Source organism: Mesoplodon bidens (assembly GCF_964165515.1).
Source record: "Mesoplodon bidens genome assembly, chromosome: 2".
Lineage (NCBI taxonomy): Eukaryota > Metazoa > Chordata > Mammalia > Artiodactyla > Ziphiidae > Mesoplodon > Mesoplodon bidens.
The window spans coordinates 104,797,240-104,816,192 of NC_138177.1; the positions used below are offsets into that span (position 1 = coordinate 104,797,240).

At 38.0% G+C, this 18,953-nt stretch overlaps 1 protein-coding gene across 3 annotated transcripts in view; it reads right to left on the reverse strand.

Annotated features, from left to right (window-relative positions):
- RPAP2 (RNA polymerase II associated protein 2) overlaps positions 1-18,953 on the reverse strand; it is an 83,613-nt gene that overhangs the window by 23,034 nt on the left and 41,626 nt on the right. For 2 of the 3 annotated variants that reach the window (XM_081223848.1, XM_081223846.1), the window contains exon 11: positions 11,715-11,783. In XM_081223848.1, coding sequence (XP_081079974.1) covers positions 11,715-11,783 — 69 coding nt within the window. Of the gene's footprint in view, positions 1-2,391; positions 2,733-11,714; positions 11,784-18,953 lie in introns of those variants that run through there. The other variant, XM_081223847.1, reaches the window with a different exon arrangement.

Here is an 18,953-nt window from a genome sequence, read left to right on the forward strand (position 1 = left end):
ACAGGTATTAAACCAAATGCAGTATATCCTTCAATTAGTTCCTCATACTCTCTTCCCTAAAAGAACCACTATTTTTCCCAGTTATCTGTCTTAATTTTGTGAAATCATGTTCGGCTCCCCTTACCCCCACTGCTAAACTTTGTAGATTCTGGTGCTGTAATGACTCTCATCGTCTGTCTCTCCCATTTCATTTTCATTGTAATCATTTTAGTTCACTGCCTCAGTGCTCGCTGGTAAATTAGGCTGTTACTAGTGGAGGCCTTGAGAAAATCAATTTCATAAATGCTGTGGGCAAGAGCCAGAATGCAAGGGATTAATGAAAAGCACGGGAATCACTGACAGCAGACTAGCTCTTCAAGAAGTTTGGCAAATGAAAGGATGATAGTCTGGGGGGCGGTGGTCAGTGAAGTCATGGACAAAGGATAGGTTTTTTTTTTTCTCTTTTGTTTTTTTAAACTTTAAAGATGAATAAGCACTTGAAGGCAGGAGGGAAGGAGTCAACAAAAAGCTAGAAATGATAGCTTCCTAAATAATCATTCATTCATTCATTGCCAGGTATTTATTGTAAATCTATGATGTTCTAGGCACGATGCTTTAGTGCTGGGTATATAATGGTGAGTAAAATCAGACATAGAACCTGCCCCTAAAATCTTCAAGTTGAGTGAGACAGACATTAATCAAGTAATCATACAATTAAATATAAAACTGAAAACAGGGCAAGTGCTAGGAAAGATAAGTACATGGTGTTATGATAGCATATTATAAAGATACTTGATCTAGTCAGGGAAGTCCATGAAACGTTTCTTGAGGAAGAAACACTTGCTCAAGTTCTGAGAGATGAAGGGGAATTAACCAAAGGAAGAGGGGAGGGAAGAACATTTTGGATATAGGGAACAACCTGTGTCCTATGCTGAGGGAGAGCATGATGAGAAGGGCTGGAAAGAAGGTCAGAGTGGTAGGAATGGGAGAACAAGGTAGGGTGATGTGAAATGAGGCTGGAGGAGAAGAGGCTGGAGAAGAAGGGGCTGGACGACGCAGGGCCATGTAGGCTACAAGAGCAACTGGAAGCCTTTGAAGGACTGGCACAAGGTGGAAGACAGGATCAGATGTGACTCCAGCAAGACTGATCTTCCTAAAACACTGGCTTCATGATGGTACTCTCTGCTCAAAACTTAAATGACTTTCACTGTCCACTAAAATAACTTTCCTTGCCATTAAAAGGTTCTATCTCTACAATACACCCAACTCCCAACCACTCTTTCCAGTTATCTTATACTCTACATCTCTTCTTTTTGCTTTTTTCATTACACAGGTACTTCCTAGAATGCTCGCATCCTTTCATTTCTATTTCTTGAAACAGTTTCTATCTTTTGGGCCTATCACAAATCCCACTTCTGTGAAACCTTTCTTCATCTCCGTAGTAGAGCTCTTTTGCTTCTCTGAACCCCCAAACAGTTTGTGTTTCTTTCTTGCCATTTAATAATACATGCAACTTTTTACTGTAGTCACCTGTGCACATATCTATCTCCCCCTTTCCTCAACCTCCAGTAGTCTTTCAGGGCAGGATCTTTGTTTAATCTCTGTTTAGTCTCTGTATCCCGCACAAGGCCTAAGATACAGTCTTACCCATAGCAGCTGCTCAATAAACATTTTTTGGTTATTTTAAAGTCAGATTTGTAATATTTGAAAACTTTTCCATTATTGTATAGTCAGCCTCTACACTGATTTACAGTTATGATGCTACAGCAAAGTGTGAGTCTCATCCTTTCCTGGTATAATGTGGGCTCTATTTATGCTGGTTTTAGTGGCATGATATTAAAAACATTTTTAAAAAGTGCAAATAAACTCTTTATAAGGAAAATCAGGGCTACAGGCAAGGTAGCTTATCATTCCTATAGCTAACAATCTACTATCTCCAAGACGAAACTCAGATTACTCCAACATACCTAGTTCAAAGAAGTTATATCAATGAATGGTTGGGATCTTTTCATCAATAAAAGAAAAAAAAAGTTATTCTAGAACTACTTTAAAATTTTTCCTTGGGGCTTCCCTGGTGGTGCAGTGGTTAAGAATCTGCCTGCCAATGCAGGGGACACAGGTTCAAGCCCTGGTCCGGGAAGATTCCACATGCTGCAAAGCAACTAAGCCTGTGCGCCGCAACTGCTGAGCCTGTGCTCTAGAGCCCGTGTGCTACAACTACTGAAGTCTGCACGCCTAGAGTCTGTGCTCCGCAACGAGAAGCCACCGCAATGAGAAGCCCATGTGCTGCAACGAAGAGTAACCCCCGCTCACCGCAACTAGAGCAAGCCCATGCACAGCAACGAGGACCCAATGCAGCCAAAAAAAAAAAACAAAAAAAATTCCTTAAATGTGATCTGAACAAAGAATCAGAAATTCTGACATAAAATATCAGGTTTCTAGATGTCCCTATTTGTTGATAAGACTTATTCCCAGAATAAAATGTAAAGAATAATATGAAAAAGAAAAAGAAAAAAAAAAGAATGATATGGAAGCAGGGGAGAAAAGGTCCATGGTTATAGTGAGAATTCTGTAAGAAAATGAGTTCTAAAACATAGTTTTACATTAAAAAAATCAACTTACACATTTTACTTTGCTCTTCACCACCTTTAGTATTTATATTGCTGAGGTACTAAATCACTTCACTGTTTCCTTAAATATCCAGGGCAGGTCCCTCATCTTTGATGTGGAGAGCAGTATAATGTCAGCTAGGTCTGTAGTAGAAAGAGAGTTAAGGAATCTTGGGGGTGTTCATCCCATTTACTTAAATGAGTACTCTGTAATCTTTCCACAGAAAGAATGGATAGCAATATTATCAACGTATTTCTTTGCCAAGCTTAAGGACTAAGATACCAAACAAAGTAGTTACACTTGGGCAGTGTCACCATGGCTATCAGCACAATTACATTGTTTCCTATGCTAAATATACTCATCTCCACTGTCTCCTTCAGTAGCCTTTGACATACTGCATTAAAACTGTTTCTTAGTTATAACATCTCATAGTTGAATTCACACTGCCAAGTTGATTTAACCAGGATTTAGTCCCCTCTTATTGCCAACAAGACAAAAAATGCACAATGAGGTTAAGAAACTTGTGCAAGGCTACACTGCTAGTGCAAGGCAAAATCCAGAATGAGACTCAACTTAGGGTTTTAAGAGACCCTTGCATAGTTCAAGGTGGTCTTTGGGGTAAGGGAATTACACTTACTAAAAATATCATAACAATGCTTAATAATAATTTATATAAATTTAATTTTATCCTAGGCACAAATCTAAAGTCCCCAAATTTGAAAAAACCCAGAGGCATATGAGGCTATTACTATTAAGGACTTCTAAAAGAAAAACAAAGTAGACAAGAACATACCATGAAGAAGTATGTCATCATGAGCTTTCTATTTCAGAACTATTGTCTAAAAAACTGAGATAAAAACTTTGATAGGGCTTCCCTGGTGGCGCAGTGGTTGGGAGTCCGCCTGCTGGTGCAGGGGACACGGGTTCGTGCCCCGGTCTGGGAGGGTCCCACATGCCGCTGAGCGGCTGGGCCCGTGAGCCATGGCCGCTGAGCCTGTGCGTCCGGAGCCTGTGCTCCGCAACGGGAGAGGCCACAACAGTGAGAGGCCTGCATACCAAAAAAAAAAAACCAAACCAAAAAACACTTTGATAAAAACTTTGATTATATAAAAGACCATGACAGCCAAATAAAATAAAATGTTTTTCTTATAACAGATGGTTTATGTTCTGATAATGTTTGCATTTAATGCTTTAGGATTACCTATTAATAAGGAAGCAGGGATGCTTTCCATTGATATTTCTAATTGAAAAGAAACAAGTTCTTTGTAATTCACTTAGTAGTGATATATTACACATAGGTTTGTTTAAAGGGCTGGGCTGTAGTGACTTTAAACTTTATATCTAGATCCTGTTTGTGACAGCTCTATAGAGCAGCTTTGGAGATGTGTGTTGGAAAAACTTTTCTTCATAACTACTGCTATGTAACAATTCTCTCAGCATACTGGCTCCAACTTTTTCAGTGCTCTAAGACAGAAATGGGACCAACCAGTGGTGTCCACACACAATGATTATCACACTCTTACGGTGCAGAACCCTGAGGCTAGGGATAACAGTGCCCTTACGCCTCATGCTTCCTGGCTTCTCCTGACCTGTGCTCTCAGTGAGCTCAGTCAGGATGTGAAGATATCAAGAGTACATAGGGAGACTGACTCCTCAAGTCGAGGCTGTGACTGGTAAGGGCTAAGTGCTGCCTGATACTAGCTGTCACCACTGCTGTTACTGTGCTGCTTGGGAAGGGGAAGCTGGGGAGCACATCTTTTTGCTGAGGATCCTTGGTGACTTTAAGATGTATTCTGGGGGCTTCCCTGGTGGCGCAGTGGTTGAGAGTCCGCCTGCCGATGCAGGGGACATGGGTTCGTGCCCCGGCCCGGGAGGATCCCACATGCCGTGGAGCGGCTGGGCCCGTGAGCCACGGCCGCTGGGCCTGTGCGTCTGGAGCTTGTGCTCCGCAACGGGAGAGGCCACAACAGTGAGAGGCCCGTGTACCACAAAAAAAAAAAAAAAAAGAAAGATGTATTCTGGCCCGAGGTTGGGGACTCTTAGCTACCTATGGATTAAAAAACCAACATTATAAAATTGCCAAAAATATGAGGAATTCTGAGGGGAAAAAAAATCACTGAAGAAAGCAGTCTTTGGTTAAAAATTTACCCAAGTATTATTTTTCCTTTAGAAAATATCTGGGTTCCCACAGAGCCTGCTGGCTGAGGATAAAGTTACTTCAATTAAAAAATATTTTATTTTTCTTAGATAAACTCTCAGCAATAAGTATAGGGGGCTTAGAAATAATCTAATTATTATTTAACCCTCAGTAAATAAGTACTTTACTTAAACTTCACAATGACAAGGGTATTGTGATAGTAAATATCATAAGATAAACAAATCCAAGATTTACACAAGCAAAAAACAAACCAAAACAGGAATTTTATGGATATTGAGGAATCCAAAATAAATACCACTAGTTATGGTTCAGACATTTAATTTATATGGTCTCATATTCAACACTATGATCTTTTTTTTGTGTGTGTGAGGGGGATCATAGGTACTCATTTTGCATACGTAGTAGAAATTCCTAGAACATAAAAAATTGATGTTACAGGTCCATGAAGGCCTAAATTTAATACGAACAAGCATATTTAAAGTTTGGAAAAACTGCAAATATAAGCCTGGTGGGACTACTGGGTGTAAGGCAAGAAGAGATGACCTTTGAAGTTCAATCTATGGAGTGCCAGTGGAAATTTAAAACAGTGCAGCCACTGTGGAAAACAGTCTGGCAGTTCTTCAAAAGGTCAAACAGAGTTAGCACATGACCCACTAATTCCACTCCTAGGTATATACCTAAGAGAACCGAAAACTTACGTTCACATAAAAACTCGTAAACAAAATGTTCTTGAGAGCCAAAGAGTGGAAACAACCCAGATGTCCATCAACTGATGAATGGATAAATGAAATGTGGTATATCCATACAATGGAATATTACTCAACCATAAAAAGGAATTAAGTACTGTTACATGCTACAACATGAATGAACCTTGAATACATTAAGTGAGAGGAGCCAGATACAAAAGGCTACATATTATATGATTCCATTTATATGAAATGTTCAGAATAGGTAAATCCATAGAGACAGAAAGTAGATTTGTGGTTGCCAGGGGATGGAGGAAGGGGAAACTGGGACTAAGCTAATAGATATGAGGTTTCTTTTTGGGGTGATGAAAATGTTCTGGAATCAGACAGTGGTGATAGTTGCACTAAATAGTGAATATATTAAAAACCAGCGAATTATACATTTTAAAATGGTGAATTTTAAGTTATAGGAATTATATCTCAATAAATTCAATTAAGTATAAAAAATTCCATAATTATAAGGAAACAAAAATTATTTCAGTTATCTATTATGGTCGCAAATACTGAGAACTAAATTGGGAATGTTAAGAGAAAGGCTTTGGAATACTTCTGAGAACCAATACATTTCTAAGGAATCATCTCTTCATGTTCATGGTGTGCTCACATATTTCTCTAAGGAAATTAGTGATGGGCGCGCTATAAAAAACAATCTGCTGAGGCAAAAAGCCTTGGTCACATCTTTCCATTCACATCTAGTGCCCTAGGGAAGTGACTCTCCTGAGTGTCTACCTTTATGATGGTTACCTAAAGTGGCTGCCCACGTCCAGTGAAGGCTTTTCTTTAGTGATCATGGTCAAGTTGAGCTTATTTAAATACCATTTCCCAGGACTTACATGCTACTCCTGGAACGACGGGAATACTCAAAGCTTTTAGGGGGAATAAACTATTGCATGGTCTCTGTCTAGGAAGTGGGCCACAGTTCACTGAAAACAGACAGTTCAGATAAATAAAATGAAAGCAGACATTTTTGGAGATGATCTTGAAAGCTTTCCATTAGAGAACATCAAGGGCATAAAACTAGGAATAGCATGTATCCATGTTAGACTACCACAAGTCACTTTCTACCCTCCATTCTTTCTAAGTAGCACAAAGTAAGTAAGTATTTACCTACTTACTCCTTCATCAGATAACCAAATCACTCCCATGGAACACAATACACACCTCTCCCTGGCTATCCACAAAGAGACTCTGGACTCCTATGCTAAAATTAACCATAGATCATCACAATACATAAGCAGTGGGCTTTTTACAAAGGTTCCACATTAAACTTGGGTGAAAAAGTTACATTTTAAATACAAGAAGTTATTGTATTTCTGGCATGTGTGCTGCACACAGAACTCAGGCCAGTCAGTTTGCTTCTCCATAGCCTTCTATATGGCTTCTCTTTGGCTGCCAGCCTTGGTCTGGACCCTTCCCTAGATTTCTCAGCTTTAGGTCAACATCTGCATAGTCCCCACTCATGTTACAGGCTCAAGTATAATGACAGAGGTCAAAGAACACTGGGAAGACTAAGGGCAAAGGGAAGAGGGAAAGGAGGATAAGGACCGAGCTGAGGAGGGTGTCCTACAGCTATAAAATCTCAAAATACCAGTCAAAATCTTCTCAGAGAAACTACTCTGAAAACCATGACCATGATAAAAAGTGATGTTTTCTGTTTTCCTATACAGAAGGGTAGGGTAAGGGTAGATGAAAATTATGAGGAATATAAAAACAAATATATGATATACTATGAGGAGGCATCAGAAAACACACTTTAATGTAATTTACTGTGCTTTCTAACTTGATGTATAAACACATCAAAATATATAAATACATTAAAAGTTTTACAGAGTAGAGCATACAGGTACTAAAATATTTACAGCAGACTATATATATTCATATACATTTTTATGATTTTTATGAAAAATCATGCATCAAGACTGTGGAAAGAGCCTAAAGAGCATATTTATGTGAGAAAATCAGATTTGATTTTATATTATTTCAACATATAGTATGTAATCATAAAGTATGATAAGGTTCAACAAAAACAAAAAATTACTATAGCCAGGAGTTTAAGCAATAACACCAACTACCAGGTTACTTTATTGCATTTCTAATAAGTTACTAAAAGCAAAAACAAACAAAAACAGCATTATCACTATTATAGATGTCCTTCTATGTGTAAGGAGTTCTTGAGAACTTACCTTTGTTAATTATAACATTTATTAAATAAAAATGAGAGGAGTAAAGGAACATTAATTCCTTCACTGTTAAATAAATGTATACTGGGACTTCCCTGGTGGTGCAGTGGTTAAGAATCCGCCTGCCAATGCAGGGGACATGGGTTCCAGCCCTGGTCCAGGAAGACCCCACATGCTGTGGAGCAACCAAGCCCGTGCACCACAACTACTGAGCTTGAGCTCTGGAGCCCGCGTGCTATAACTACTGAAGCCTGTGAGCCACAACTACTGAAGCCTGTGCACCTAGAGCCTGTGCTCCACAACAAGAGAAGCCACTGCAATGAGAAGCCCGCACACCACAATGAAGAGGAGCCCCCGCTTGCTACAACTAGAGAAAGCCCGTGTGCAGCAACAAAGACCCAACGCAGCTAAAAAAAAAAAAAAAAAAAATGTATACTGCTTAAGCTTTGAAAGTCTTTCAGTGTGCTCTTGGTAACTATTTAGGGTCTGAATGCATAGTATAAATATCAATAAACGTTGCAGTCACACTGGCCATCCAAGTCCTATGGAATTAGTGAGAAATCTAAATGAAATCTAAATGGGTCATATTGTATTTTTATATATAGATGCATTGAGTGTGGAAAGATCAAGTGAACCAATTTGATTTGATGAATTTCTTTCTGAGATTATATGGGTATAAAATTCCCATCAGTATACACTGATAAATTACACATTGTGGTTCAAATTTTTAAAATGTTAATACATCTGTGAAAGTGCAAGGGAAGTTACTAGGAAAAGATGATTTGCTACAGAGACACCTTATCTACTTTTAAGAATACAGATGTGAAAATTCAAGACCCAGATTTCTTTCATCTGGACTATCATGTTTTGCTCAAAATGTTGATTTTTCCCTCTAACAAGAGCTAGACTTCAGCCATTTATTTTACTAATAAAATTATATATGTGTATATGTATCCTTTTCTAAGTGGTTCTCAGGAATTTTGAAAACACCTTTCATGCATTAAACAAATGCTAATATTAACAAAACTTGGCAATATTCATATACAAAGAACAGTACCACTGTTATAATAATACTGAACATATTATCTTACTATATTCATATCTTCAGTGGCTACAACTGCCATTCAGAACCTTTTTCCTAGCTATAAAGATTTATAAGAAGTTCACCTTTTAATATGAATTCCAGAAATGTCTACAATGACTAAAAAAATTCCATTGGCAATTTGAGAGTAGATACAAAGAGTTTCTGAATCATAGGATAATTATTTTAAAAAAGGTAATCCCATGTATGCCTACGTTCAATCTTAGTGGCAATAAATCAAAAGGCTGAATGAGGGGTTACTGTTCTACAAACACATGTGAGCGTTTACCTCCTTTCTCTTCATATGCACATACCTCTTTGAGTGCCTAAAGTCTCCATACTTTTCACTGGGTTTAAGGTTCTTTTTTTTTTTTTTTTGCAGTACGCGGGCCTCTCACTGTTGTGGCCTCTCCCGTTGCGGAGCACAGGCTCCAGACGTGCAGGCCCAGCCGCTCCGAGGCATGTGGGATCTTCCCGGACCGGGGCACGAACCCGTGTCCCCTGCATTGGTAGGCGGACTCTCAACCACTGCGCCACCAGGGAAGCCCTGGGTTTAAGGTTCTTTATCTAATGCTGGCCCTCATGCCTACTTTTTCTTTCCCCAGTAACAAAATATCTTCCCTAAAAAGTAACTGTGAACTCTTAAGTGGGAGGAAAGAGGGGTGCAAATATAAAGTATAATTATACTTTACAGAAGCCAATGGGATTAGTTTTAACATAATGGATATGTATTTTAATCTTATCCCCATCTCATATAGTAATATTTATTCTAAAAGGATGAAAAAAGGACAGGCTGAGAAGGAAAGGGGCTATCAGTTGAGTCACAGATTCCCTGGGGGCAGAAATATGAAAAGCTGAAGGGGATTTTCTGAGAAATGAGGAAATAAGAAATAAAATAATATGGGGACAGGAGACAGAAGTCTTAGGATCAGATGACCAAACAATAAGGAGATTCAGCTAGGGAAGATAAAGAATGTTCAAAGAGGGCCTATAGCAAAAGTTACAGAAAATTATGAGAGAACAAGATTTGAAAGGCAAAACCCAAGAGGTACCAGCTAACTTGGTGTCTATAGTGACCAAAGATTTTAAAAGAAGCCAAGAGGGCCCTAACTGGAAAGGTTTTTAGTTGTCAAGGGATCAAAAGGACCAAAGACTAGGAGAAGGATGGGTAGATCTAACTGTAGGGCTTAGGGAATAATGAAAGAGAAGGATTCAAGGTGAATGACAAAAGGAAACAGTGTTTACTGCTACAACCTTAAGACTGACTGCACAATGTGAAATATGCAACATGTCTAACATGTGTGCAGTTTCGTTTCTTGAATTCAATTAAGTTACTATTTTTATGGGTCACTGACCCTTGAAATACCTACACTACATCCAAAGTTAGGCAAGTCAAATAAAAGGACTAGCAAAGCTTTCAGTATTTTGGGCCACATGGGTGCCTCTATTAAAATCAAATACTAGAGGTATACTTTTGTATGGAATAAACTTAGGAAATTTTGATAGTAGACTTTTAAATTTCATTTTCCATACTTTTTTCTGTTGTTGTTCCTTGCTATACATTTTGGGGAAGATAAGGCAACAGTTTGATACAAAAAGAAGTAGGACCTAACGTGTCCTCAGTAAGCAGCTGCTCATTAAGATAATACTTCCAGTTACTGGCTTAGAAAGCAAGATTCTGAGATTACTGCTGAGCCTGGGCCTCTGACTTGTCAACCAAAAAAGCTACTTCCCCTTTAGTATAATGAACTACAGAAGTACAGTTAAACAGTTATCTACCAGGGTTTATTAGCAGGCATAGGATATGGTGGGTGAGCAGAGATTCTGATATTTTTTGGCCAGTGACCAAAATATTTACAAATTTCATAAACTGGAAAGAACTCTCTAAAAAATTAAGATCTGTTTCACAAATTACCAATTCAACTGGAATACTGAATAGCAGAAATGACAAAAGATTTGTTCTTATGGTTGATAAAAAATTTATGTCAGGGCATTCAAGTAAAGTTATTTTCTGTGTTCTGATTTAACGAATCATGTGAGCTGTATCTCGTTGGGTGACACGTATGCTGGCTCACTGAAGCCTACTCTAATGCCTCCCAGCACAGCCTTCTATGGGATAGTGAGGCCAGAATAACATGTCAGACCGAAGTAACATCAAAGAAAGAAAAGTAGGGCTGGAGATGCTATGAGGTTGGCTCATAACACTTCTTGACCTGTGAGTGTCCAGTAAGTATTCAATGTCCTATGGGCTTCAATGACCTAACAAGTACCAAGTAGCAACAGTAATGCAGTAATGAATGGTCTTCAAAAGAAGACTTTTGCAATTCAAGCTGAAAAACACTATACTTACTAGATGGTTTTAACTCTATTGAAAGACAGCCTTAGACACCACTAGTGATTTCTTAAAAGGTGAATGAGTATTAAATGTTTTATATATGCTTGTGTAGTATCTACTTTAGTTCCTTTAAATCTGTTTGATTTTAAAGATGTACATTAATTTGGAAAACAAAACTTTTCTGATGATATCACTGATAAAAATGCTGATGAAAAATGAAATAGCATTAGCTATATTGGTAAAAATACAGATGTAAAATAATGAGGCCATTTAACATTAATAAAATGTACTGTTAAAAATGAAATTAAGGGACTAGCCTGTATATATCATATCCCACATGGAGATGTTCTTCTCTTTCAAATGATTACAAATAATATTTGAGAAGAAAAATGCCCTTAGAAGAAAAGATAGTAAAAAATATAAAGAGAATGATTACAACTTATCAAAATATAGCATATCACTTTACATGAAAGTTATTTTATCATATAGGAAAGGAAAATAGGCACAAAATAGAGTTACAATATTTTCCAAGAAAGTTTAGAAAATCAGTGAATAACTTTGTTTTCCCCTAATCAAAATTCTTCATATTTAGTATTTAGAGTTAAAAATATGAAAGAGTACTTACAATGACAGCAACACCAAAGCAATTAAGGTCCACTCTGCAGGTTTATGTATAATATTTCTGTTTGTTAATCTGAAAGACAGTGAGAGAAAATTTACCCAAAGATTGTTAAATACATAACCTTTCCATTTTTAGATATAATCAGTTTTATGATATCGCGTGTTAAAGAGCACTGTTTTTAAATTCTTGTTATATTTGATAGAACAGAGTCAATACTATAATAATGTGGCTTGATATTCAGTATCTAATAATGGCCATCTTAAAAGGAAGTGTTCTAGGGCTTCCCTGGTGGTGCAGCGGTTGAGAGTCTGCCTGCCAATGCAGGGGACATGGGTTCGTGTCCCGGTCTGGGAAGATCCCACATGCCGTGGAGTGGCTAGCCCCGTGAGCCATGGCTGCTGAGCCTGTGTGTCCAGAGCCTGTGCTCCGCAACGGGAGAGGCCACAACAGTGAGAGGCCCGCGTACCGCAAAAAAAAAAAAAAAGGAAGTGTTCTAGCCCCACTTTTATATATTTATAACAATACTACCATTAGACAAGATGGTGATATAGGAACAATATGGGAAACTGAACTGCATGGTTTATTAAAATACACAAACACATACACCTCCCTGTAACCATATCCTCTATGTTTTTCCCTAATCAAATGTTTTATTAAAGCTGATAAGGTAAGCAATTTCTGATTTTAATTTTAATTCAACTTTTGTACCTTTCTACCTTGTGCTAGGTTGGCAGCAGGCAATTAAGGGATGTCATAATCCCTAATTTACAGAAATGAGAGTTGACTTAATAAATTATAATGCTAGGTCTTTATTCAAGAAAACTTAAGTTTTAAAAAATCAGAAGTAAATTCTATCACTTAGCAGTTGATGACAATAAAATACACTGTAGTCATCTTATTTCTCAGAAAGCATTTTAAAAATATCATTTATAAATCAATTAAAAAAATAGCCAACAACATCTGATAAAGGACTGTTATCCAAAATATCAAAGAAATATTAAAACTTAACAATAGGAAAACAAACTGCCCAATTAAAAATTGGGTCCAAGACTTCAACAGACACCTTATTAGAGAAGATATACAGATGGCAAATAAGCATATGAAAAGATGCTCCACATCATATGTCATCAGGGAGATGGAAATTAAAACAATGAGATATACCACACTATTAGAATGGCCAATATCCTGACCATCAACAAAACCAAATGCTGGCAAGGATGTGAAGTAAGAGGAACACTCATTCATTGCTGGTGGGAAAAAAAAAATGGCACAGCAATTTTGGATGACAGTCTGGTATTTCTCACAAAACTAAACATACTCCTATCATATAATCTAGCAATCACACTCCTTGGTATTTATTTATCCAAAGGAGTCAAAACCTTATGCCCACACGAAAACCTACACATGAATGTTTATAGCAGCTCTACTAATATATCTGTCAAAAACTGGGAAGCAAACAAGATACTCTTCAGTAGGTAAATGGATAAACTGTGGTACATCCAGACACTAGAATATTATTCAGCCCTAAAAAGAAATGAGCTACTGGGAATTCCCTGGTGGTCTAGCGGTTAAGAATCCACCTTCTGATGCAGGGGACGCGGGTTTGATCCCTGGTTGGGGAACTAAGATCCCACATGTTGTGGGGCAACTAAGCCCACGCGCCGCAACTACTGAGCCCGCGTGCCACAACTAGAGAGAAGCCCATGTGCTGCAACGAAAGATCCCGCATGCCGCAACAAAGATCCCGAGTGCCGAAACTAAGACTCGATGCAGCCAAATAAATAAATAAATAACACCATAAAAAAAAGGGCTATCAAGCCATGAAAAGACATAGAGGTATTTTAAATGCATATTATTTAAGTGAAATTTAATTGCATATTATTTAAGTGAAAGAAGCCAGACTGAAAAGGCTACAAACTGTATGATTCCAAGTATATGACATTATGGAAAAGGTAAAATTATGGAGATAGTAAGATCAGGGACTTCCCTATGGTCCAGTGGTTAAGATTCTGAGCTCCCAGAGCAGGGGGCCCTGGTTCGATCCCTGGTCAAGGAACTAGAACTGGCATGCCACAACTAAGAGCCCTCATGCCTCAACTAAAAGATCCCGCATGCTGCAACTAAAGATCCCGCATGTGGCAACGAAGATCCTGCACGCGGCAACTAAGACCTGGCACGGCCAAATAGCTAGCTAGCTAAATAAATAAATAAATAGATAGATAGATAGATAGATAGATAGATAGATCAGTGGTTGCCAGGAGTTGTGGGGTGAAGGAGGATAGATGAATAGGTGGAGTGCAGAGGATTTTTAGGTCAGTGAAAATACTCTTACTATAATAATGGATAGACATCATTATACATTTGTCCAAACCCACAGAATGCACAACACCAAGAGTGAACTATGGACTCTGGGTGATAATGATGTCATTAACATAGGTGCATCAATTATAGCAAATGTATGACTCTGGTGGGGGATGGTTTTAACGGGGAAGGCTACTTGTGTGGGGGAAGGGGGCATAAGGAAAATCTCTGTACCTTTCTCCCAATTTTGCTATGAACCTAAAACTGATTTTAAATAAAGTCTTTGGGAAAAAACCCAGCCAATTAATAAATTAGCAAAGGACATGAGCAGGTAATTTACAGAGGAGGAAAGTTGAATGGCCAGTAAACATTTGAAAAGGAGCTCAAGCTCACTATTAATCCGGGAAATTAATATAAAAATAATTCGCTCCATTACATTGGCAAAAATAAAAGATTAATAATACCAAGGGTTGGTGAGGACATAAAGAAATACTACTTTTAACACACTGTTGATGTGAGTAATCAAACAATTTAGCAATATCTAATAATACTGAAAATGCATATGAATAACTTCTAAATATAAACCTTAAACTCTCTCACTATGCATAAGGAAATGTATATGAAGATGTTTGATGTGACACTGCTTATAATAGAAAAAATAATAAATTGTGGCATTTTTATAGAATACTAAATAGCTGTTAAAAAGAATGAATTTACACTTTTTTTTTTTTTGCTGTATGCGGGCCCCTCACTGCTGTGACCTCTCCCGTTGTGGAGCACGGGCTCCGGACGCGCAGGCTCAGTGGCCATGGCTCACGGGCCCAGCCGCTCCGCGGCATGTGGGATCTTCCTGGACTGGGGCACGAACCCATGTCCCCTGCATCGGCAGGCAGACTCTCAACCACTGCGCCACCAGGGAAGCCCAACTTACACATTTTGCTCATCATAATTTGAATGAAAGCAAGTATGGTATGACATTATTTATACAATTCAAGAACAGACAATATTCATATTTATGGACACAAATATATGTACTAAAATTATAAAAACAAAGACTGGAAAGATATACACGCAATTCACAGTACTGGTTGCTTCTGGGAGGAAAAGGAGAATGGATTGGCGAAGAGGACAAAGAGGACTTCATGTTTTAGGTCTTTTGCATTGGTGATTCCATCTGCCTGAATGATAGATAAGTTTTCTTAACGTCACCTTTGCAGTAGGATCTACCTGGGCCACACTATTAGTAAGTGCAACTCCCTCCACCTCCCAGCCCCAAACTCTTTTTTTTTTTTTTTGTAAAGAAGATGTTGGGGGTAGGAGTTTTTTATTAATTAATTAATTTATTTTTGCTGTGTTGCGTCTTCATTTCTGTGTGAGGGCTTTCTCTAGTTGTGGCAAGCGGGGGCCACTCTTCATCGCAGTGCGCGGGCCTCTATCGCGGCCTCTTATTGCGGAGCACAGGCTCCAGACGCGCAGGCTCAGTAGTCGTGGCTCACAGGCCTAGTTGCTCCGCGGCATGTGGGATCCTCCCAGACCAGGGCTCGAACCCGTGTCCCCTGCATTAGCAGGCAGATTCTCAACCACTGCGCCACCAGGGAAGCCCCAGCCAGCCCCAAACTCTTGACTTTCCTTATCCTGCTATGTATTTTTCTTTATCCTCGTACCACTTACCACCTAACATACAGTTATTGTTTATTTTCTGTTTTGCCTGGGCTGAGGGCAGGAATCTTTGTGTTCTTCACATATTTATTCCAAGTGCCCAGAATAAGAGTCAGAAGAGATTCAATTAATTTTTTCTGAATGAATGAATGAACTTATAACATTTTATTTAAAAATGTATGTCTTAATCAAATCTAATAAATATTAAAATATATTAATTCTGAGTGGAGAATATGTGTATCTTTGTTACATTACTCTGAATTTTTTCCATAGTTAAAATGTCTACAAATGTTTCCATAGTTAAAAGTCTATATGATATAAAAAGCAAGTACAGTATAGTGGTTAAAGAGTCTGACAGATATGGGTTCAATATTCAGATCTGTCATTAGTAGTGTTTTACGCTGGACACATTCAATGGCTGTAAAACTTGTTTTTTTTTTAATTTAGTAAAATGGGGACAATAGTACTACCTACCTCGCAGGGTTCTTGTGAGGATTAAACATACAAACGACGTCCATGTTGCCAAATCCAATGGACATTTCTCAGTTCCCACCTTAATCTACCAGGAGCATTTGACACAGTTGATCACTCCCTTCTCCTTGGAACACTTTCTTCACTTGGTTTCCCCTCGCCTGATTCCCCTCCCCTCTCACTGGCACTCCTTCTGAGATTCTGGATCACCCCAGGGCCTCTGCCCTTGTGTCTCTCCTCTCCTCTATATGTGTTCATTCCCTTGGTGATGTCATCCAATCTTATAGTTTTAAATATTAGATAACTATGTGCTCACAACTCTTAAATTTATTATCTCTAGCCTGTACCTCTTCCTTGAATTATAGACTTCTATATCTAATGATCTACCTTCATTTCCACTTGAATGTCTAACAGGCATCTCAAAACTTTAGTATAGCCAAAATTGATTTCCTTATCTTCCCCCGCAAACTGGGTCCTTTTGCAGGTATCTCCATCTCAGTAAATGGCTACCCAATCCTTTTAGAATCCAGTTGTTCAAGCCAAAAATTCTGTGGGTAACCTCGACTCTCTTCAATATCCCATGTCAAATCAGTCATCAAATCCTGATGGTTCTATTTTCAAAATAAAATCTTATCGCTTTTTATTACCTCCACTACTTTCACCTTGGTCAACATCATTTCTTGCCTAGATTACGGAAACAATATCCTAAACAACATCTAAATGGTCTTCCTGCCTCTGACCATCTACTATAATTCTCAAATCAGCAGACAGAGTGATACTGCTAAAAATATATGTCAGATCACATCCTTCCCCTATTCAGAATCCACAAACTGCTTTGCATCTCACTCAGAGTAAAAGTCAAAGAATGACCATGGCTCCAAGGACTATGTAACTATACTATAGCCATTTCCTGACCTTTACTTCTCTGACCATATCTCTTTGTACCTTTGCCTCTGCTCATTTCTCCAGCCTCACCAGCATCCTTAATATTCTGTGAACATTACCAGGCCTGCTTCTGCTTCAGGGCATTTGCACCTGTTGTTCCCTGTCTGATATATTTTCACAGATAGCAACATGGCTTGTTCCCTCACCAACTGTTAGGTCTTTATACAGATGGCACCTTCTCAATGAGGTCTTCCCTGACCAGCCTATTTAAAAATCACAACTTCCTTCTTAGTACCATCCCTTTTTCCCTGCTTCTGGAGAGAAAAGGAGGAGAATGAACTGGGAAAGGGAAAAAGGTATATCACCATATAATAATAATAACATACATATTGTCTTTAAAATTTAACATATCCTCTCCATTAGAATAGTTAATGAGAGAAGGAATTTTTTTCATTTTGTTCACTGTTTTATCTGTAGCAACTAAAACAGAATCTAGCACATAACCAAAAAAGGCCAAAGAAGGGTAAGCATGTAAGAAAAAAAAATGTCAAAAACAGTTAAATAGAATTTCCTTTTCTATTGTATTCAAATCTCCCAAAGCCAAGACAAATTTAAGATTTCATGAATTTATTTACTCGTTCAGAAAAAAATCTAGTGAGTGCCTGCTCTATGCTACCATTTCAGGCATTAGGGAAAACACAAGGTCTCTGCTTTCACTTCAAAGTACTTTAAGTGGCAGAACAGCAAAATTTTTACCTGCTATCATATTTCCCCTTTTGCTGAGCCAAAATAATTTCAAGCACAGATGCTAAATTATCATACTTAACTATTTTCTGAGTGATAATTCAAAAATTAAAACAGTAATATTTGATAGAAAACATTTTAAAAGCAGTTTCAAAATATAATTGGAAATTCAATACAGATTTAGAAAAAATACATTGAGTCATCACTGATGAAATTTAAAAAGGACTTGTGTGTCAAAATACAATTTTAATTCAAATCATATTTAGAAAAATATCTTGCTTCAACAGTGACAACAGTGAATCATTACCAAGCAGCTTCTGATGGAACCACTATGACAGGTAAATCAATGTAACATTCCAGATAAATGACTATGATGCAATTCAGTGGAAAGCACAGCTCTATTCACTGGGGAAAGATTCTTCAAAGAGCTGAAAAAGCTGCTTCATGTTTACTTCTAACAGGCTCTCAACGCTGGTTGAATATTAGGATCACCTGGGGGGCTTCTGAAAAACACTAATGTCTGAGCCCAACCCCAGCCAAATGAAACTCAATCTCTAGGGGTGGAGCCAGGCATCTGCAGTTGTTAAAAGCTCCCCAGGTAATTCTGATGCACAACTGGCTTAAGAATCACTGTTCTACAAGTTCCTATTATTGATTATCATTTCAAAGAGAAAGATATGGTTATTTATGTCAACTCTCCCACCACCAGTATTGATTGAAAAGATCTCCCAACACTAGTCACTGTCATCAATATGGTGTTTTCCCAGAGACTTCACCTAGAAGACCTAGCCTATGGTCACATACCTGTTAAAACTGTCCTGCCACAATCTGAAGACCCCAAAACGCGTTATCTTACCAGAGGTCTTTCTGTATTGTAAGTAACTGACATTTTGCTAAAAAGCAGCAAAGTCAATTTAAGCAATTTTTATTAAAGCTATAGACTTGGACTTGCAAGTACTAAAGAGTAAATATTTTCAAAAATAACTTAACAACAACGTTTTTATATATAGCACCCCGTACACCAAAACAAAGAAGAATTTTTTGAATTATTTCTGCAGAACTTGTTGAATTTCAAACATATATAAAAATAGAACATAAAATCAACTCCCATATAGTCATCACAACTTTAACAATTATCAACTCCTGGTCAATCATGTTTCATCTATACAACCTCATATTCAA